Source organism: Epinephelus fuscoguttatus, linkage group LG23, assembly GCF_011397635.1.
Source record: "Epinephelus fuscoguttatus linkage group LG23, E.fuscoguttatus.final_Chr_v1".
Classification (NCBI taxonomy): Eukaryota; Metazoa; Chordata; class Actinopteri; order Perciformes; family Serranidae; genus Epinephelus; species Epinephelus fuscoguttatus.
The window spans coordinates 17,514,234-17,535,962 of record NC_064774.1 but is presented as its reverse complement, the minus strand read 5'-3'; the positions used below and the strand labels follow the sequence as shown (position 1 = coordinate 17,535,962).

Below are 21,729 nucleotides of genomic sequence, written 5' to 3'. Positions count from 1 at the left end.
GCAGAATTATTTTCTCTTCTGGAGCTGGACCAAGCACTACTGGAATATATATACCGTTCAGTTATTCATTGCACCACACCCCCAGAGTGCATTGCGTACTCTGGGCACAGATGGAGCAGCAGAACACCAGGTACAGTTACAGTTACTTGCCTTGCTCGCCTCTGCAACAGCTGCTCCTCTCCTTAATCCAATCAACTCAGATCGACTGATCAATTACCCACCCCGTGACTCACGCCGGATTTCCACTGGATGCGTGTCCGTTGCGGAACGGCAGCACTGGTTATCCGCTGCGTGCTCCGCCGTCCATCAATACCCACCGGCTGCGTTTGCTGTGCGGTGCGGTGCAGCTCCGCCAGAAGACATCTCGGTGCACTGCCATGATTAATTTCTCCTCGTCCATGGTGTTCATGGGGTGAAATGACGTCTGAAAACCTCTGACCTGTTGACTTCAGGCCTGCCTCTGCCCATTATGTAGTTTTTAAGGTGTAGTGCAGGGAAATATGATCCGCCGTGAACACTGTGTATTTTATTTTGAAAATTAACCGGATGTTTTATCGCGTTTCTGTGCAAGACTTCCTGCCCCGCACGATCTGCTCTGTGCTGAATTGCTGCGTTGTGCTCTGGCGTCCGGCAAAAATAGAAGTCCTGCGTATCTGTTGCAGAGGGCTCCGGAGCGCCGGAGCTAAGACGGAGCCGGAACGCAGCACAGCCGCAGCCGGTGGAAACACACACATTGACTAGAATGGAATCCTATCGGCTCCGCTGCCGTGCTGGAGCGGAGACGCAACCAACACGCATCTGGTGGAAACTGGCCTTCAAACTCCATGAACTGCTGCTGAGGGAAAAAAAGGACTCTGTTCCACCTGTGATGCATTTAAGGACCTGCAAATACCTCTGAATTCAGACAGGGGACACAGACTGATAGAAAGACACACACACAAAAAATGGAAAGCCCAGTTCCAAACTATGGGAAACACTGACTCGATGCTGATATTTTTACTTTGGCAGATATTCTGTATCACAGCAACCAACGCAACTAAAGCATCTCAACTGAAATAAAAATGCTCCACTTATTGTGCCTCAATACCCTTCTGTGTTTTGTAGGGCTGCCCCTGACTAAGAATTTTCCTAGTCAACCAATAGTCATCGTCTAGGGCCATTAGTTGACTAGTCGCCCGCATGTTTACAATATTAATTAATTATTAAATGATATATTTTGGGCGGGGCAACACAATGGTTTGAGTTGAAGGTGTGAGAAAGAATAGTATCAGTAACATTGTTAACACTGTGCTACATTACAGAGAAATACAAAACGATACTAATGAACCTTCATTAATATAGGCCTATATTTTATCTACAAGTGCACGTCACACACTGAGCGAGCCGCCTGTTAATGACGCTGTGGGCTAATGGGCATGTAGCTACTTCCATGTTTCAGATGATACGTCATGTTTGTAGTCGACCAATGAAGATGAGTTTACATATCACCTTGGGTTCGCCCTTCACCTTCTCAAAATGATCCCACACTTTGGATTTCCTGCCCGACATGTTATTAACTAGCCTGTGGAATAACCGCAGGTACCAGCCCTGGAAATTAACTTGACTCCTGTCTGACTGCTGAGCGTGGCCACTTCCTGTGTCTGTGCCTTTCAAAATAAAGTCCCACATGGTCCAGTCACATAGGTTTTAATTTATTTTGACAAGGCCCAGCTCCTAATACAGTTTCACAGGATTTTTGTTTTCTGCAACTAAGCGATGAATTAAGTCTTGCCAACTAATGACCTTTCTGGTCGACTACCATTCAGTCAACTATTAGGAGGAAGCCCTGGTGTAAAATATATCCAATAATAGCCTCACAAAGCTTTACTTAGAAATCACTAAAAGCAAGATTAATGAGGTAATTTGGAAAAACAACAAAAAAATGTCAATATTATGCATATCGTGTTCTTGAGCCGCCCTTAATCACAGCGGGGGAAATTCCTTCACCGTGACAGCCCTGTGATCAAAGAACATTAACAGAACCAAAACCAATAAAATTCTCTGATCTCACAGGAATTTTCTCTTTCTGGTTTTGCCTCTCCAAAGAGGTCAGAGGTCAACTACACTACAGGACACCACTGGGATTCAATGTCTTCAAGGAAACTTCTGCAGGGTGGATACCTGCCAACAAGGGGGCTTGAATGTTGAAGGACAACGTCTCTGACTGATTGACCACCCTGTGGCTCCAATCACGCCTCAGAGAATTGAGATTATCAAGGTTTAATAACACTGCTAACTGAGCGAGGGTACCTCAGCCGAGTTGACTGACCTTCACTGAAAATGTGCACAAGTACTGAGTAACAGGGGGACGTACACACCATCAGACAGCGCACAGATGAAAAGCCAGACACAGGAGTGCAGCCCCAATCTGTTAAAGATTAACGCTCGGCGGTATCAGCACCTTGTCTGGCATGTACTAGTAATCTCCTTCTCTCCTCTGTCTGTTTCTGTGTTAGGGACTGCAGAAAGGGTTTGCCTCAAAAGAGGATTCCCCGTTCACCCCTCCCTCTTTCTTTCCCTCTCAAATCCTTCACATAGGAGGTGGAGAGGGAGAGGAGAGCTGTGAGGAATTGTAAGAGAACTGTAAGCCTGCTAAATTTGAAAAAAGCATCTTTCACGTTCTTTCTTTGAGTTTTACAATCGCACTAAGCCCTAACTAACAGTGCTTTTTGTAAATACTCACAAAAAAGGAGTGGATGATTATAAAAAAAACTCGTTTTGTCGTGTTGACAAGGAAAAACAAAGCTTGTCCTACACCTTCACAGACTCTCTGTCACGTCCAATTCTTTTTATGATCACTCACTTTGCTGCCAATTCAGCCCAAGACACAACAGAGTTTATATCATTGATCTGTGTTTATGTTTATGCTGTCAGACGACTTCTTGGGAATAAAAACAGTACTTTGACTGAGTCTCTTAGGGCAGGAGCAGAGATTAACAGGTAGTGTTTATGAGCCACAAACAAATTGCTGTTTTATTCTCATGCAGTTTATCTGATCACAAAAAGAGAAAGATGCCAATGACAGTAATAAAAAAAGTGTGTTTTCTGCTATGTTAAAAGACAAACTAAGCGATCATTATCTTTACATAAAACGCATTTTTCTTTGATCTTATGTGGACTTGTGTGGCCAAAATAAAATCAATAATAGGGCTTATTTTCACTGATTAATCTGTCAATGATTTTCTCGAATCAATAAATTGTTTAGTTATCAAATGTCAATCAGTGTTTGCCAAAGCACAAGATAATGGCCTCAAATATCTTGTTTTGTCCACAGCCCAAAGATATTCAGTTTCCTGTCACAGAGCAGTGAAGAAACCAGATTATATTCACATTTAAGAAGCTGCAATCTAAGAATTTTGATTTTCTTTCTTTAAAAAAAATGACTGAAAATGTGAATTTTTGTGATTGCTGTTAGCTACATCACAAAAGTTGTACAAGTCAAAGAGGAACGTTAGTGTATCTGAGGCTTTGTCCATACTGCTATTTGCAAGTTATCAAATCGGATTTGTGTGTCTAGATATCAGCAACCTATCTGCAAGGGTTGCTGTGGTAACAACGTAGGCATCAGTAACTACTTAGCTACACTAGTGACGCAGTTTTTCGACACAATAGCTTGAGAAATAGAGCTCAATCATTTCGTCAAACAATTACGCTGTCAAGTCGTCGGACAGGACTCCTCTGTCTGCTGACAAACTCAGCAACGGAAGAGGCTGGTTTTTATACTGCTCAGCACTTTCGTCACTCTGGATTTGACGTCCAGAAATCCAAGTAAAGTAACCACAGTATCCGAACTGAGATGCACCTGTAGAAATATGACTGAAACTGCACTTCAAACCACTTCCAAAATTGCATTTTATCTAGTTAATTTGCTTTCCAGACTTTCTAAAATCAGTCTGGATATGCCAAAAAATTTGGGCTGGCTGTCCGAACAAGGCCAAAGTCCCATGTTGCCTTATACACAGAATACTGATCGTAAACAGTGAGGTAGCTAGATTTCAAAAAGAAAAAAACAAGCACTACTGTCAGATCAGTGCTCAAAACCTGTTCAAACTCCAAGTTAGGCATCAGAATCTGTTACCAGACAGAAAATTTGAGATCAGCGCAGGAGTTAGGTGGGAGGACAGGGAGGAAGAGATGGAAGGAGGGATGAGATGATGAGCAAGGGAAGTAAAGTAGGAGGAGAAATAAATAGAGGAGGGAAAAGAGGATTAAGACGAGGGTACAGAAAACAGGCAGAGTGTAGAAACTAAGACAAAGTGTCACCAGAAGTTGCTCTATTAATAGGCTGGTTCTGTAGCTTTAATTTTCCCCTTGAGGTCTTAAATGAGAGTGGTTTCTCCTCTGTCTCTCTTAGTCACACACAGAAATATAGAGAGGCAGAGAATTAGGGACAGACGAACTCTCTCTCGTCTCCAACTGCAATGTTTTCATGGGGGGATTCGGGAAATCTTGTCAAGTGAATAGGATTGAAGTCTCTGCGTGCGTGTCTCTGCACAAACGTCTTGGGGGAACGTCTACCAGTTTCTGTCAGGTTAAAAAAAAAAAAAAAAAAAAAAAAAAGGAGAGTGACGCCGACAGAGAGGCAGACAGACGTACATGCACGCAGGTAGACTACGGGAATAAAAACAAGCAGTTGAACCCAGCCAAAGGCTCCTGAGAGAACACAGCTAAAAATAACCAGACATCAGAACGGGAACAGAAGTACTGAATGTTCCCAAACACACACACATGCACACAGACAAAGCCTGTTTAAAACTCTGTATTATCGTTACTTAATACACTAAATGTATAAAATGAGCAGCGTTCCCTCTGTGTGATACAGTACATTGAATATGTGCAGGCGAGGGGACAGCAGGGGGGTTCCCCTGAGAGCCCCAACTGGTCCACTGAAGCTTCCCTGGATAAATAAATAAATTGTTAGTGCGTCGATAACTGCGGATGCTACATAATAAATAACAGTCCTACAAGTAGCTAGTAACACTACCTTGTATTTCAACAAGGTAGTGTTGCCTCAAAGTGAACACGGCTGTTGTGCTCTTATCTGAAATGACACTCGCAACATTTGACTGCTTCCTCTCCTTCTTTCTCATAGCAAATTACAGCAGGACGGAGCATTACGGCCAATATTTGTCTGTGACCGTCACCTGCCAAAATGTCTCCCAGCTTGTTTGCTCATTCACCTGAGCTGCAGCTTCCTTTCCTCTATGTAGCCGAGATAGTGACCACTGAGGGTGATTAGTGTCCAATGTTTCACACTCATCTATTTGATATTTATTTACCATCAAAAGGCAAAGTGTAAGGCCCATTTCTACCCCTTAAATCTTAGGGTAGAGATCTTTCCCTAAGAAATGAGACACCACTTCATGCAAATCAGCGTAGCCGACGTGCAGGCATACGTCACACGTAGTAGCGAAGCAACATACCGGTAGTCATTCAGGCTTGAAAATGCTGGCTCCAGCACTTGTTTTGTGGCGTGTGCTATGTTTATTCTTCTCCGTCTGATGAATCAGAAATGCTGAAAATAGGAGGCGCCTACAACGTCTTCTAGTTCTGATCTATTTTGTTCAGGTAAGTCAATTTGTTTAAATATTTTGACACTGTTCAACTCAGTTGCTGATGAGTTTACACTAGTCCAGCCACCTGTTGTTTGTATAGCCTACATTCCGATCGTACAGTAACAAACTGTTTTCCAAAACTTGCCGAAGCTGCTGACTTTGCAAGGTGTTCTGGGAAATTTCATCTTCCACTTCGCTGAAAGTGTGGGTCGGGGCTCCCTTGGAATCTAGGGTGGATTTTAAGTCTTGGAAACCACTTCCACTAACTCAATTCTGTTTTGGGACGCCGTTAGCCTAAACGTGATCGTGCACAACCAAGTGCAAGTGGGTATTTCTAGGGGAAGTGTGGGTATTGGGACAGGCCCTAAAAATGAAAGAATGCAGCTGCTACCTGCTCCACTATGTTTACTAACTAACTGCTCACTCAACTCTCCGCTGATTGGTGATGGGCAGGTAACGTACAGTGTTATCAGAGCGTTTACAACAGAAAACAGCTGCCTGCTGCAACTAGAAACAAGGTTGTTAAGAGCAGTGAGAGAGATCCAACATAGTAAAGCTGCAGCTAAACAACGAGCTAACTGTGCAGCCTTGAGATCTCACAGTAACTTGCCACTTGCTCATTAATATTAATTTCAGAGGAACGTTTATAATTTAGGTGTGTATGGAGAAGTAAGTGGTTTGTAAGAGTGCACATTCCCCTTCTTTTTGGTGTGCTCTAAGCAGCTGAAGCAGAGGGAGGAGAATTGGGATGTAGAATCTGTGGTTATCTTGATTATGCTCTTAATAAATAAGCAAATGAGGGGGGAAATATGTGGAATTATGCTGGAGAAAGTTCATTACATTAGGTCTTTGTAGCAGTAACATGACTAATGTAATGAAATGCAGCCAGCCAATTTAAAGCCCTGTAAATTTAAAGACTTTAAGTCATGTAGGAAATATTTTATAGACTCTGAATTATGCATAAGACTCTAAATAACAGCAGGCTAATATTGCTTCTCCTCTGTGTTGTTTTACAGCGTGATGTGGTCATGCGAGGCCCTGACGAACGTGCTTCAATGTGACCCGTGCGGTATTATTTGTTCACTCAAATCACTACAGTTTGTATTACACATTCACCGACTGTGCAGCCTGTTTGCAACTGATCTCATACACACTCAAAGAGGCTGAAGCACTCTCACGGGAGGCAGAGACACCACTGCAATTCATCGCTCTTCCCACACACACAACACACACACACACACAGTCTCACACGCTCAACACTTCACGGGCAATCCCTCGGGCTTTACTTGAAACAGACGTATCCAGACAGTCAGCAGTAAGCCTTTTTCCTGCCTGGTAGTCTAAACTGGGCCTATCTTGGCTCTGCAGCCAGGGAGGGGCTGCCCCACTCTGTTTAGATAGCATTAGACTCACCAACAATCACTTAAGACACAGGCGTCCCCACCATGTTACTAACCAGCTACACCCTGCAGCAGGTCTATCAGCGCTGGAATCAATGCAACACAAATACCAGGAAATAAGCAGTTGTGCTGTTCGTATTCTTTAATGTCCTCAAATCACACCGCTCCTTTTCAGTTCCCTGAGTGCTTTGTTTAGTGGATGGCGATAAATCACTCCATGTGTGTGTACACTGTGTAATGAGACTGCAGAGAGAATAAAAAGGGACAGAGTGACAGAAAAGGAAAACACTTAATATGGGGAGGAATCAAGATTCAATGGTATATTGATCTTTAAAGTAGAACTTTAAGTTGAATCCTCCACTCTTTTGTTTGAGGGATAATAAACTACAATAGCACTGCAGCTATTGTGTATGCTTTTCCATTTTTCAAAAGAGACATATTTGTGGAAATAGCCTCTAAACTTGAGGCTTTATGGTGGGCGTTTCCCATGACTGAGTTTGACTGAACGTTCGGAGCCAGGGTTGTGTTAAATGCCGCATGCCTGTCAGGCTATGCACGCTGATACTAACAAGATACTTTTTCTCTATTTCCAACAAGCCCACATGCCATTGGCTTCCAACTATAAGCAATTTAAAGGGACAGCTCACCCCAAAATCAAAGATACATATTTTCTCTTTTAGCTGCGGTACTATTTATCAATGTAGATAGTTGTGGTATGAGTTGCAGAGTGTTGGAAATATTGGCCGTAGACATGTCTGCCTTCTCTCCAATCACTTGTGGTGCTGAAAGCGACAAAAAAAAATGCATTTGAAAAACTCAGCAGCAATGTCTCTTTCCAGAAATCAAGAACCAGTGACTCCAGATAATCCACAGACCTTGTTGTGAGCAGTTTCATGTAGGAACTACTTTCTTTTGACCAGACTACACCCATCAACCTCATCACCACGCAGAAGGAAGCGTGCATCTACTCATGTAACGTTAACGTTAGCTAGCTCAGTGGTGCTAGGTGAGCTGGCAGTGCATGCATGCTTCCTTCTGCGCAGTGATACAGTTGGTGGGTGTAAGGTAAGGTAAGGTAAGGTAAATCTGATGTCCCAGAGGGGCAATTTGAGATACAGACAGCAGTTATGATGTACAACAAAACAGACAGTACAATACATGACACACTGTATCCTGTGTCACACACTGTCAGGGGTAAATCATGGACATTAAGGGTCATTGCTGATTAAAATAAGCCATAGCAGATGGGACAGAAGCATCTGAAACTCAACATGGAGGGAATGTTAGCGTCTGAAACAACTTAAGTGTAGCTCGGTAGAAAGAAAATAGTTTCTCAACTCTACAACTGTTATCTCCAACATTCTGCAACTCACACCAAAGCAATCTAGATTGATAATTAGCACTATAGGAACAAGGAAAATATGTATTTTGGGGTGAACTATCCCTTTAAGACACCACTCCCTTTAAAACTTGCACCAATTAGGAGGAGCTGCCATACTCTTAAGTTTCTGTTCCACTCAGAAAGTGGAAGCTAGCAAGCTAGGCTAACTAGTTAGCACTGATCCCCACTGGACGTTCATTTTCTTCATGTTATTTCAACACCCGCTTAGCATTTGGCAGCTCCTCCACACTCAGGAGCATGTGTGTCTCACATTACAAAAAGGAGGGAGTCTAACTGTCTCTCTTTCTTGGGTCCAGTTGTGGTGATGACAAATAACAGACTGTCACAACTCACAGCAACAGGTGGTCCTGTAGCTGCGGTCCTGTCTCCAACGTGCAGAAACACAGAGTCATCGCAGTGATTTTTCCACTCAGGTTATTTTATAAACTCTTAAAATCTTATGTTTATTGTACAACAACTTTGAAGTAATCCCACATGTACCACTCATACATACACTCCCACATCTCACACGCAAACACAAATGTATGTACACGTGCACAATGAACCGATCTGTCAAGGTGACCCACCAGCTCCTGTCTGAAATAGAGCTGTAAAGTTTAAATGGGCACAAACTCAGTGGAGGCTGAAACACAGACCACATAAACCTGAGCTCAATAACCTGCGCTCTGTCTCCTGACTTAACCCAAAGACACACTGTCGCCCAGACAGAGCCAGTCAAAGTTCTGGACTACTCTAGCACCACATCAATTTGTCATGTAAGTGTAACCTAGTTTTAAGGTTTGGCTAAAAATGGCCCCACACAACATGCTGTCAGAGGACCTGTGGGGCAGCAGCTCAGCCAGCTGGTAAAAACGATGTGGCGTGTTGTATGAAGCTTCCATAACCTTAGCTGCTACTGAGTAGAATGGCCCGAAAATGTCCTCAAGAACAGGATAGTCTGAGTAAGCTGCTGAGCCAAAAGCTGTGGTTAAGATTTCGGTTAAGGATAGCATGTAGGTTGGTATAAAAATGCCTAACCAGGGTGGGGCGGCAAGACCAGACAAATGATCAGTTTGACTTTAACTAGCAAGTGTGACTCTTCTGCAAGTCATCAGCAACTTTTGGAGGCCCTGTTTTAACATGAAAAAGTAGATCTACCCATATATGGTCAGGAGTTTTCTTTAGAAATTTAAAATTCTAAACAAAAGCAGAATCTTTACCTTGATTTCATTATTATATGGGTTTATATACAGACATTACGAAACGAAATTCTACAACTTTATAGTATTTTTTCGTGCACAATTTTCATTTTCAAGGACTATTTATCGATATAAATGATGTTATCACTGTCCCTCTTTTCATTGAGAGGTTGCTTTTCACACTCTTTTTAGGCACAACTGTAGTCAACGTGGAGAGCATCTGAATAAGCCAAAGGACGGGCAATGTCCCACCCAACTTTGTGGTTTATTTTTACTTCGCTCCACTCTTAAAACTCCGGCAAAACCAGTAGGCCTAAGTTGGCATGGCTAAACCTAACATGACTGCGCTTATTTTCTCTTGTGCACTGATATAATAGCTCCGCCGAAAACTGAAATTGAAACTTAAGCTCCAGCTGGCAATGATTCAAGGCGCTAACGTCATTTAAATTTCAAGGACTTTTTATGCACTTCATAAGAAGGGGCTATTATCAAGGTAATCCTGTACATTATTTTTTTCTCCTTAAATTTCAAGCACTTGAAACCCCTTGTGCAAACCCTGTATTAGACTTTCTGTATTCGCATAGCTGTAAAGGCCAGCATAAAATAAATGTAGCAATTTGTCTTTATCTGTTATGACTCTACGTGCAGAGTATATCAGGCCCTTGAGCCAAATCAGTGCTATTTCTGAAATAAAGAGTCCAACAAGCAGGGCACGTGGACAGTGCATGTAGCAACGGCCAACAGAGCCAGCACAAGGATCAAAACATGTCAAATGTTTCCTGGCAACAAAACGTTTTACTGTAATGATGCAACAGCACAGAGGCAACTCCACAAGAACTGCTGCCCATTAGAGACATAATAAACACACATCACTGGGGTTCACCAGCGCTGGCTACAGGGGGAATCTCTTTTCACCTGTCCCTGCCCTCTGAGAGGTCAGAAAGTGAAGATCACCCGAGGGAAAACTCTTCTTCAAATAAGGAGATAATCACTGTGTTGAGCAGAAGCATTTCAACAGGGAGGATACATGCTGATACACACCTTCCTCCTGACAGCCAACATTGAATGCCATTGACGTTACTTTCTACAGAGCAGCTGGAGGTTAAGGCCAAGGTATGCTTGAAATGAACTAGTGTGTCTGAAGCGTCAAACGTTTCGGGGCAGTCTCTTCACAAAAGCATTCTTGGTGTGGCACTCATTTTGTTTTTACAGAAAAAGTTAAGGAGGAAGTTGTGTGAGGAACTGAAAAAATAAGCTCCAACAAGACGTTAAAATCCAGCTTTTCTACTTTTAGACAGCTATAAAAATGCGCAGGCAGATGCAGACGCCCCAGTTCTGATGCAAAGGTTGAGGTAGGGGATTCTAGACGCTGTTTGACCACACAAGAAGCGCTTGGTCTTTTAGGGCCATTAGTCGACTAGTTGCCCACATTTGTACGATATCAATTTAGTTAGCAAATTAAATATTTTTGGTGGGGCAACACAATGGTTTGAGTTGAAGGTGTGAGAACCTTGAACCTTCATTAATATAGGCCTATATTTTATCTACAAGCGCACGTCACACACTGAGTGAGCCGCATGTTAATGACGCTGTCGGCAAAGCAGTAATGATTGTGCTAAGTGGCTAATGGGCATGTAGCTACTTCCATGTTTCAGATGATACGTCATGTTTGTAGTCGACCAATGAAGATGAGTTTACATATCACCTTGGGTTCGTCCTTCACCTTCTCAAAATGATCCCACGCTTTGGATTTCCTGCCCGACATGTTATTAACTAGCCTGTGGAATAACAGCAGGTACCAGTTTTAAAGGGTTAGTTCAGGTTCACCAAACAAACTAATTGAGGCAGCGGTAGACCAGCAGTTCCTGTATTCAGCGAGGTAAAATTTGTGTTTTTGTCAATGCAATCTGGCTCGAAGAGAGCGCAGATAAGTTTAATTCTCCATTGAAACTGGCTGTCTCTCTGGGAAGTACTGAGCATACAAATGGCTACATAAGAATTATACTGCAATAGCTGCATGAGCATTTGTAAGCCCAGTCGCATATGACTTCAATTCATCAAGAATTTTCTCAATTTTTTGGATTCTTCGTTCACCATGGAAGCATGCGAGAAAAATAAAGTTCTCTTCACAAATTCTTCGTAACACAGGATGGTCATTTGGAGGTGAAGTTTTCCTTTAAGCTCATTAAATTAACAGCATAAACCAGTTACTCAGATTTCTGCCTGAATGTATCTGTCATGCTTGGGAATGTCGGTTGGAAATATAGAAAAAAGGAAAGTGGATTTCTCCTCAACTCCCATGCTCCCCCTTCCTCTCATTCACTTCTTTGAAGACAATGAAGGACACATTTTAGAGCAGACAGATGGTTCAGAGGAGGCGTGAAGAAGGCCATCGACAGCACATCAAGCTGAAACAACCATCCGTGAACAAAGCTGGGGGTGAAGCCGCAGCATCACTTTCCCAGCCACTTACATCACTTCATTCACACCTCCGTTTACGTGACTCCGATGACTCTCACATCATGACTAGCAAGTGCCTCTCATGTGATGTCAACGTGTGAATTGCTCAGAGGTTAAGTGCTGCAGGAACTTCTCACACTCAGTCATTCAGGAACAGATAAGTAGCAAGAGAACAAGCTAATTCTTCCAGTGGCTTTTCATTAAGATTATTAGATATTCCATGACCTGAAATACTAGGAAACTTCATTAAAGTCTCATTTACTACTTCTAAGAAACGCTCAACAAATGCCACGCTCAACTCGCATAAACAATGGCTGTAAAAACAGCACCATTACCGAGGCTGCAGCTGATTTCACCATCCAACTTCCCCTGTCAACTAAAGTCCATTTAACGCAAGCCAGTTGGCTGGTTTGCTGCCATGACAACAGAGTGCCAGTGAAGGGGAAACTAGACTTCAGTTTAAATGCCACAACTTCTCTCGTAACAGCTGTAAGATGGTGAAACAATCAGCATTTCAATGATGCCAAAGTGGAAAGAAGTGGCCTCCTTAAGTGTGTACGGGTGTGTGTGTGACACTGCATCACTTAGCTGCTGATAAAAAGGCGAGATTAAACACACAATAACTCTCACCTTGACGACTGCAGGCAGGTGAGCGAGCAGAGACAGTCATACTCCGTCACATTTTAACCCTCCCTCACTGATTTTATGACGCTAATTTCCTTAAATAGAAGAGCTATTCAAAACTGATGGGAAGCACTCGACATTTTTGCTGCCGACTCACGAGCTGGAGGTTAATTGAGGTGGACAGTCCCAGTCATGACACTAAATGGCCTTAAAACGGCACTTCTTTTCGCCAGTGGTGCGTGAATGTCACGGCTGCTCCGGCTAACAGCGCACCCCCGAACCCTCGCACGCTCACTGGCAGTGCTGAAAGGCTTCTGCCAGGGTTATTCGGTTATTGGGTCTAGATGCAAATATGCCGGTGAGATCATTCACAGCTTGCTGTCAGACAGTCACAGCTGCTTGTGGTGAAATTGTGCCAAGGGGGAGAGCAAAGAAAATGATGGTTGTGTGTGTGTGTGTGTGTGTGTGTGTGTGTGCAGGTGGGTGGAGGGAGCTCTGACAGTGTGAAAGATAGATAAACAGATCAAGTTGGAAACAACACAACCTAAGTTTTTAGTGTCAAGGCCTGTCAAGTTTCCAGGTTTCTCTTTTGCTATTGATAAATGGCTCAGTAAGCACACAATTCTCAAACCAGTGGACTTGTTAGCTGACTCACACTCTAGCTAGCTGATGAACCCTGTTCAAACCTGTAGCATCTTGTTTCCAGATGTATTCAGTGTGCCAATATCTAACTAATGTGGACTGCAGTTTGGCCTTGGCTTCCAGGGGTAGGTAGAAATGTGTAACAAGTAACGTAAAGGGGTAAAAAGGTATTTTTTTTTAATGAAACAAGTACTTTTCATATCTCGTTTTAAAACTGTACGTCTACTCTTCACTCAAGTATATTTTTTGAGGCAGTAATCTACTTTTTACTCTGCTAAATTTGCTATTTATACCTTCGTCGCAACTGGTAGATTAATCAAAGGGTGCATTCGTGACACCCTACACCAAAATGAGAGCGCTGTTGTCTGAAGAAATTTTGTGTTCTACTTCTATATGAATTAACAACATATATAGCATCCCACACCTTGAAATTTTCAGACAAAAAAGTGTTTCAGTTTTAGGAGTCAAACTATGAAATGGATTCAGTGCTGAGCTGAAATTGTTGCTCTCTGTTGAGCTTTTAAAAAGACCTAAAACATAAATTATGTAATGTAAAAGAAGAAGATTTAATTATTAATTTATTTCTTTCCTTTCTGTCAAACAGTTTGTTGGGCACAGGGAAACAGAGATCTGTGTGTGTATGTGAGACCCTAAAAAAGAGGGTGGATCATGGGGAGTACTAGCCTGGTTCCAGACCATAGACCCCGCCCACTCAACTGAGTAGGCTTGCATCTCTGGTCTGGCATACTTGAATGAATTTGCGATTTATCTTGTCCAAACGATGAACGGACCAATGAACGCCGGGGGTCTAGCGATTAGCCAATCAGCGCCACACTGACGTCAAGCTGTATGCCGGTGGGTAACTGGTGAGGATGGCAACAATGGCGACCGCTACAGATCCCACAGACCACATTAACGATGCTATCGAGGTATTTCGCCACTGCTCGCGTTAATGGAGGACCAAATTAAGGAAGCTGCTAAACTGGATTTAACAGCGATGCAGCTGGGCGCGCACGACGATGGAGACATTTTAAACGGGCAATGCTTGCTTGTTTTTGGCACCCCCAAGGCATGGATGCTAATGATGTCACATTCTGGGTGAGTCGTTGATCTCTACTGATTGGTTAGGGAAAAATCAAACTCCCTCCCCCTTGTAAATCGCCTTCAATGGAAGCCATGTCAGACTGAAGGTTCTGGGAGCTTCAGTCTGACACTCAGGCTAGAGGAGTACCACCAGTTGTTCCAGGGGCTTCGCATCCATGACGGCCATTTCCGGGCAAATTTTAGGATGACTCAGACAACCTGCTATCTATCGTCAGGCCGGATAGCTCTGGGTATCCAGCAACCGCTACCACCAACTTCCCCTCCATTCTTTACCAGCTGTAAACTGGTCGTCACGACCACCACAGAAGGCCCGCCTCTCAAATCATCTGATTGGACAATGGAAAAAAATGACGAAAAAAAAGAGATGACATGGGGCGTTTTTTCAACTCGAGGAGTTCAGAGTGCTCTGGCAAAAACACGAGGTGCGTAGAGTGCAGAAACGCGAGGTGCATCGCAGCACAAAAAAAGGCACCTCTAGATGCTGAAACGCTTTCTGCGTGATCAGAGCCTTAGTGTGCAGGACTGTTTATGTGTTGCTTGGTGACAGTCCAGTCCCAGTCCAGTTGCATAACCATTTGCTTTGGCAGAGCCGCGTAAGTGACTAAATAAACAAACACATCATAACCTGCTGTAGCTTATTACTGGGAACTAGTGAATGGCACTTGTTGTATAACTGTTGTATAAAAGCAATATCAGCACGGCTGTGATTATCTTAAGCACTCAGCCACACTCCGTCTAGTGAGATATTGCTTGACTGTTTGAATAGCCTACCTGCTGTACTTCATCAACAAGTGCTGTTTTGTTTGTTATTCTGCACTGGCTGGAACACTCTAAAAATATTAAAATGAAAAGTAACTTGTGCTATGAGTAATTTATTAAAGCAGGTACTTTTTTATTTGAGTCGATTACTCAAATGGTGTTTTTTCACTGTTACTTGAGTCATTTGTTATGGGAGCAATTGTACTTTTACTTGAGCACAGATTTTCAGTACCCTCCCCACCACTGCTGGCTTCTGACTGTGTCTTGATTAGTGTGATTGGATTTCACTTCCCTTTATCATACTTGATTGTTTCTGAAAACAGGCTACATTTCAACATGCCGCTGCAAACTATGGCAGTTATTGGGTAACACCATGGGTGCAGATTTCAAAACCACATTTGTCCTTTCAAAGAATAACAGCATTTGGCAGAGGCAAATTAACCTCGTACCACAGCCACAGGAATTCTAGATTCTGGACATATAATAAGTGTCCAGTTCTAAATGAATGTACCAGTAAGAACCAGCCAGACTTAAGCCGCTTTCCAACCGGACAAAAAGAAACACCCACTAACATCTGGCTTTTGTCTTTAGTGTGTAAGGCTACAAACAGCATTCATTCCCAGGACAAATAACTCTGCATACTGAAGACGTGTGAGGTAAAATTACCTTCGAAGATGCAACTAGCTGACGGATAACAGGCTAAAAATATCATAAGTTATTGATTATCCACTTAAGATTTACATTGGGAACTTGTGAACGGATCACAGCTTTTACTACATTTACTACCCAATACATTCTGGGCACATTGGCACCTGTTGGAGCTGTGAGATCAGATCACTTCATTGTGGAGTATGAATGGGGAAAGACTGGCAGCCTGTCTCACCTGGCTGCCTGTTTTCATTACATTACTGCATGGCTGGATCAGCTGGCTGGCTAGTTGACTGAGTAATGATGAAACACAGTGCCTGCCAGCCTCCCCTGCTCGCTAACCGACTCACAAATTGACTACCTGCCTGACTGAATGACGATCTTACCTATAACCTGCCTTTATCCCTGCCTGCTGGCCGCCCTCCCTCATAATGCCCACGACACAATGAACTTGGCGGCCGGGATGTTACCTTCATGGGGAAATCATCAACCGGACAAACAACATGACAATCAGGCCTTCATGCGATGCACCACTCACTCACTGGCCATTCCCCCTGCGGCACTGAGGTCGTTGCTCTCACAAAGAAATCAATATCTTACAATGATTAAGCTTGACGTGGCGTATATTGGCTGTAAGGGTCTGGCCAAGTTCACAAAAGGAGCGGAGACAATACATGACTTTTGTTGAGCGTCAGCAGCTGAGTCTTGCGAGCGAGGAGGAGTTGACGGATGCGAGGCAGCTGAGCCGAGGCATCGATCAAACATGTGCGTCCCGTGCCGACAAAGGCCGGTTCCCAGAAAACAGAACTTCAGCACATTTTGTCCCGCAGTAATGTCAAACACAAGGCACATGACTCAGTCTATATTTCTGATAACTGCATTCATCCTTTCTTTTGTTGTTCTGTCACTTGCATCACCGCCACCTTCAACATGACTCAGTTTGATTTCAGTGGGTTTTACTGGCGACTTAATCCGCTCGTCATTAGCAGACAAAATGTGAAGTGACAGCCAGGAATCTGGAGAAACAACATCAGCAAGTAAGACGCAGGAATTTGCAGGACATGTGAGAGGTTTCCCCAAAGCATAAAGACCACCAAGGAAAGAATATTATGTTTCCTGGGATTTTAGAGTGTACAACTCTGTCTTTGTGTCTTTCTATACACACAAGGCGAGCACATTCTGTCCTTCCTGGTCTGCAGGTGTGATGAAAGACCTGCTTTCTGTTGCTTCTGTCGCTTGTGTTGTTATCTCTATGTGTGACTTGCCTTGACTTCTGTACAACAGGAACCTGCTATGAGAGTTTTGTAACTTAGCCAAGCCACAGAGCGCAAGTTGTTTGCTTTGACTTGATTCTGTTTCAGTATAAAATGATTTGGTGGTTAATGGATTCATCAAAGTTAATCGACAACTATTCTGATAATAGATTAGGCTAGTCGTTCAGTCATTTATCAAGCAAAAAAAGCCAAACATTTGCAAGTCCAAGCTTCTCAAATGCTGCTTTTCACTGTTTTATGTCATTAAAAATGGGATATATTTGGGTTACAGACCGCTGTCCTGCCAAAATAAGCAATGTGAAGTAGAGCTGAAATGACTAGTCTAAAATAATCCAACTATCCATCATTTCACTCATTTTTTTTGAGCAAAAATGTCAAATATTCTTCATTTCCATGTCCCAAAACGTAGGGATTATAAGCAGGGCTGGGCCTAGCACACTGGCACCCTAGGAAAGTTTCTTCTAGAGCTCCCCAAGGCCCCTAACCCCCATAAAAAGAGAATATGGTATGTGCAAATTAGAAAATTTTGTCTACTGCTTTTTTTTGCGTGCTGCACCCTGAATGCCTTTTCCTTTCTGATTTTCTCGCATCACCCGGATGTCACCCTAGGTGGCCTCCTGTATCACCTCAAGGAAGATCTGCCTCCAACTGTATGCTTTCATTTGGTCAAATATGATTGAAACGACGATGCTAGCTTATTTTTTCAAGCAAGAACATCAAACGTTCTTGCGTCACACCCCCCAAAAAAGAGAATATGGTGTGTGCAAATTTGGTCTACTTCTTGTTTTTTGTACTTTGTCAAGTACTTTCTAACTTTCTCGCATACCTCGGATGGCACCCTAAACCCATAACCTATAGGAAGATCCGCCACTGGTTATATTCTTTGTTTTTGGTCGAATATGATTACAGATTAAGTGTTCTGGACTGATGGTTGGTTAAAACAAGCAGTTTCAATGCGTCACACTGAGCTCTGAGAAAGTCTAAATTGGCATGGGCAACTCAAAGCGAATGATCAAGAAAAATGCATGCACATCGATTGATAACAAAAAACATAATCATTAGTTGAAGCCCTTATTTGAAGACTCTACCTCTGGCTCAAGCAAGGGCCATTAGTTTTATTTCAACATTGCGAAGGGGGGACACAAATGGGGTGTTTGTGCGGTCTGCTGCCAGAAAATTTTGAGCGTCAAACACTAAATTTCCTGCATTTTGGTGAATTTTCATGTGCCGATTTTAGACTTAACTGTATCGATTTATGGTAGGTATGTCTTAAATTTTGTCTAAACAAGTCCCCTACTAGTTTCTTGTTTTTAATGGGGGGACAACTAAACTGTGGCCCCCTGACAATCTACAACTACGGGCTCTGGGACATTTTGAAATGCATTGTTCGGCTTTTTGTTACATTTGAACGCAAAGAAATTAACGGATTGATCAGAAACGTAAACAGTAATGAAATTAATCATTAGTTGTGGCTTTAATCAAATAATGACGGATATTTGGCAGTTGGTCGAGCAATCTGGGGACAATTTAGGGTAATTTTATCTGGCAGTAGTGGACCAAATGATTGATCAAAATCAAACAGATAAGTGATAAATGGGGAGGGGGGATACAAACGGGCGGCTTGGGGGTCCCCTGCCAGAAAATTTTAGCGCCAAAGACTCAATTTCCTGCCTTCTAGTGATTTTTTTGCGCCAATTTGAGCCTGCACTGCATAAGTTTATGGTAGCAATGTCTTTCATTTTGTCAAAACAATAGTCCCCTGCTACTTTCTTGTTTTTATTGAGGAGGTAAAGTCACCTGCACCCCAAAAAACTCTACACCTACGGGCTCTGGGACATCTCGAAAGGCATTGCTCGCCATTTTCTAATATCTAAAAGCTTAGAAAATGAATTGATTGGTCGGTAAAGTACTCGACAGGTTAAACAATAATGCGATGAATCATTAGTTGTGGCTTTAATCGAATACTTGATGTTTGGCTCTTGGTCAAGCATTTTTGGGACATCACTTTGGGCTTTTGGAACTCTAAAAGGGCACTTGTCATCTTATCTGGCACTTGTGGACCAAAGGGTTGAAGAATCTTTAAATATTACACAGGTGTCCCTACAAGCTGTACATGAGGTTAATAGAAAGCAGCACCCAGGTAAACCCAGCCTGAATGATCTTTAACTGTCCAACCAGCCAGGTAGTGTGAAGGAATGTGTGTATCAGAGCTTCAGCACTATCAGTCTGCTGTGTGTGTGCGAGTGGTATGTCTGCATCTGAAGCCCTGCAGCTGGCTGACAACACACACACACACACACATCTCAAAAGGAGATATACTCACAGTCAAGGTGTTTCTTCTTGGGTCCGCTGACTTCATGCGTGGTGGCTTTGCACACAGCCTTGCTGATAGCCGACCCGGTCATGCTGTGCTGAGCTGCTGCGATCCGATCCGTGATAGATTGGCCCGACATCGCTTCTATCTCTATCTGCTGCTTTTCTTTTCTTTTCTTTTTTTTTTATCTCAATCAGCTAAAATAGCACAATAACGATCCGATCAATGGATCAACTCCCTGCGGGACACAACTCAACGTGACTTCACTGTCAAGTGGAGGTAAAGGGTTGCGATCAGACACCCACTGTTGTGTTTTCTTTGTGTGTGTATGTGTGTTTCAGGTGCGTACAAAACCTGTGCAGTCTGCAGCAATGTCAGATCACTGGTGGCAAAAAAACTGCAGGTACAAGATTGGCTTAACAATGGGAACCACAATCAACAGCTGATTTGTAGTCTAGTTAAATTGTTTGGCAACAGTTTATTCCGACTATCTACCTATCTAGTAAACACAACACGACGACACTAATCTGAGCTAGTGTGTGTTAGCTAATGTTTCCGTTGCAGTACTCGAACCAGGAAAGAGTCCCACTGTGGAATTTGTAAACACTGGAAATTACTTTCTGGCCACAAATAAACATAGCTAACTTGGCTGGTTTGTAACCTGGGCGATTTGCTTTGTGAGGGACCTCCTCGGGGGTCAGGCGACAGCAAAAAGTAATCCGTATGAAATCACAGCTTGGAGAACATCAACAAGAATCTCGATCCCAAAAAAAAAAATAAAAAAAAATCTTGAGTTCCTCCTCCACGTCAACTTGTTAGCTTGGACTGTTTTAGTTAGCTATCACTGGTCGCTTGGCAAAGTGTTTGGTAAACCCCCCCTCGGGCGCGAAAAGTCAGTCAGAAATAAGCAGCACATTGTTTTGAGCTCACAAGAGGAGACTGTGTGACTGACAGCCGGGACAGGTGCGGTTTGTCCCGGGCAGAAAAGGTGCGAGGAGCGGCGGGTGTTAGCCGAGTAGCTAGCGGGGGTTAGCTAACCTGCCAGCCAGCCAGAGCGCGAGCGTCTGGAGTCTGTGACTGAAGAGCAGAGCCGGCGGAGACGTTAAGTTAAAAATGACAGCTCCTCGGGCTCGGTTGTTTCCTTTCACGGTCCTCGGGCTCAGTTGTCGCTGTCCTTCGGCTGCCGACTCCACATTACCGGCTCGTTTTGTCCCCCTGGTCCTGTGCTGCTGTCTCAAAAGTCTCGCCAGTGGTTTCGCTTTACGGACTGACTGGCTGGGTGCTGCTCTGCCGGACAAAATGGCAGCGTAAAAAATCAGCTGATCTCACAACTGTGCTGCCTTCACGGCTCACTGGTGGGCTCGGAATATAGAATACTACAGTCCCACGATTTGCGAATGCGTTCAAGCAACCTAATAACGCACCTTTTCTCACCAACAAATACGCATAACTGACCAAGTATTTGTACACATACAATGAATTTGACTCACTTTTTTATTTCTCTTAATTTCCATACTTACACAAACATTACAGCTATAAGAACAAGGCAACAAAGCTGAACAAATAAAGTGCTCCAGGGATGACGTTTTTTTGTAGGCTGACACTGAAGCTAGCATAGCACTGGTTCCCTCCTTAAAGAGCCTATCGGATTATTCCATTGAATTTTGGATTATTGCTGAAGAAAGAAAAGAAAAAATACATTTTATTTATAGAGCGCTTTTCATAGTACTCCAAGACTTTAAATTAGTTAGAAATTATCATAAAATAGAATGTGCTGAACAAACGTTTATGATACATACACGTTTTGTTCAGCAACATAATCTTCACAAATGAACACCATATGGTTATTGAAGCCTAAATGCAATCGCCAGAAGTAAAAAGCTAACATTAAACTATAATCGAACTACACTACCGTTGCATTACCCAACATCACAGCCATAGCAAGACTGTACACATGATGACGTTCCGTCGTCCTGTTTAGCCACTTGTTAGCAACCACCTTTTTCAAGATACATAAAAGTTTCTAAGTTGGGGTATTTACTGATGTATTTTATGTTGTGGACATCTAACCAAAAAAAAAAAACGTTGACTTTAAGATGAGGAACCGCGAGTGCTAAAATGCTAACTAATTTCAGGGGTTTACGACTCATTCCTGGCACACTCTATAAAAGTAAAGAATAAATTGTAATATTATCTTTGCGAGTATGTACCCTTAAAAGTAACTAGTTGTTATAACTTCAAAAAGTTAGTGTGAAAAATGCCTTAAAATTTTAAGTTGACTGAACTTGATTAATAATTTTGTAATGATTCAAAAAAATCAACTAATCAAG

At 42.9% G+C, this 21,729-nt stretch overlaps 1 protein-coding gene across 2 annotated transcripts in view; it reads right to left on the bottom strand.

Annotated features, from left to right (window-relative positions):
* Positions 1 to 20,685, bottom strand: part of si:ch211-200p22.4 (phosphatidylinositol-binding clathrin assembly protein) — a 124,498-nt gene extending 103,813 nt beyond the window's left edge. For both annotated transcript variants that reach the window (XM_049569303.1, XM_049569304.1), the window contains exon 1: positions 19,409 to 20,685. In XM_049569303.1, coding sequence (XP_049425260.1) covers positions 19,409 to 19,538 — 130 coding nt within the window. In that variant the 5' untranslated portion in view covers positions 19,539 to 20,685. The remainder of the gene's footprint in view (positions 1 to 19,408) is intronic.
* Between the last annotated feature and the right edge of the window lie 1,044 nt (positions 20,686 to 21,729).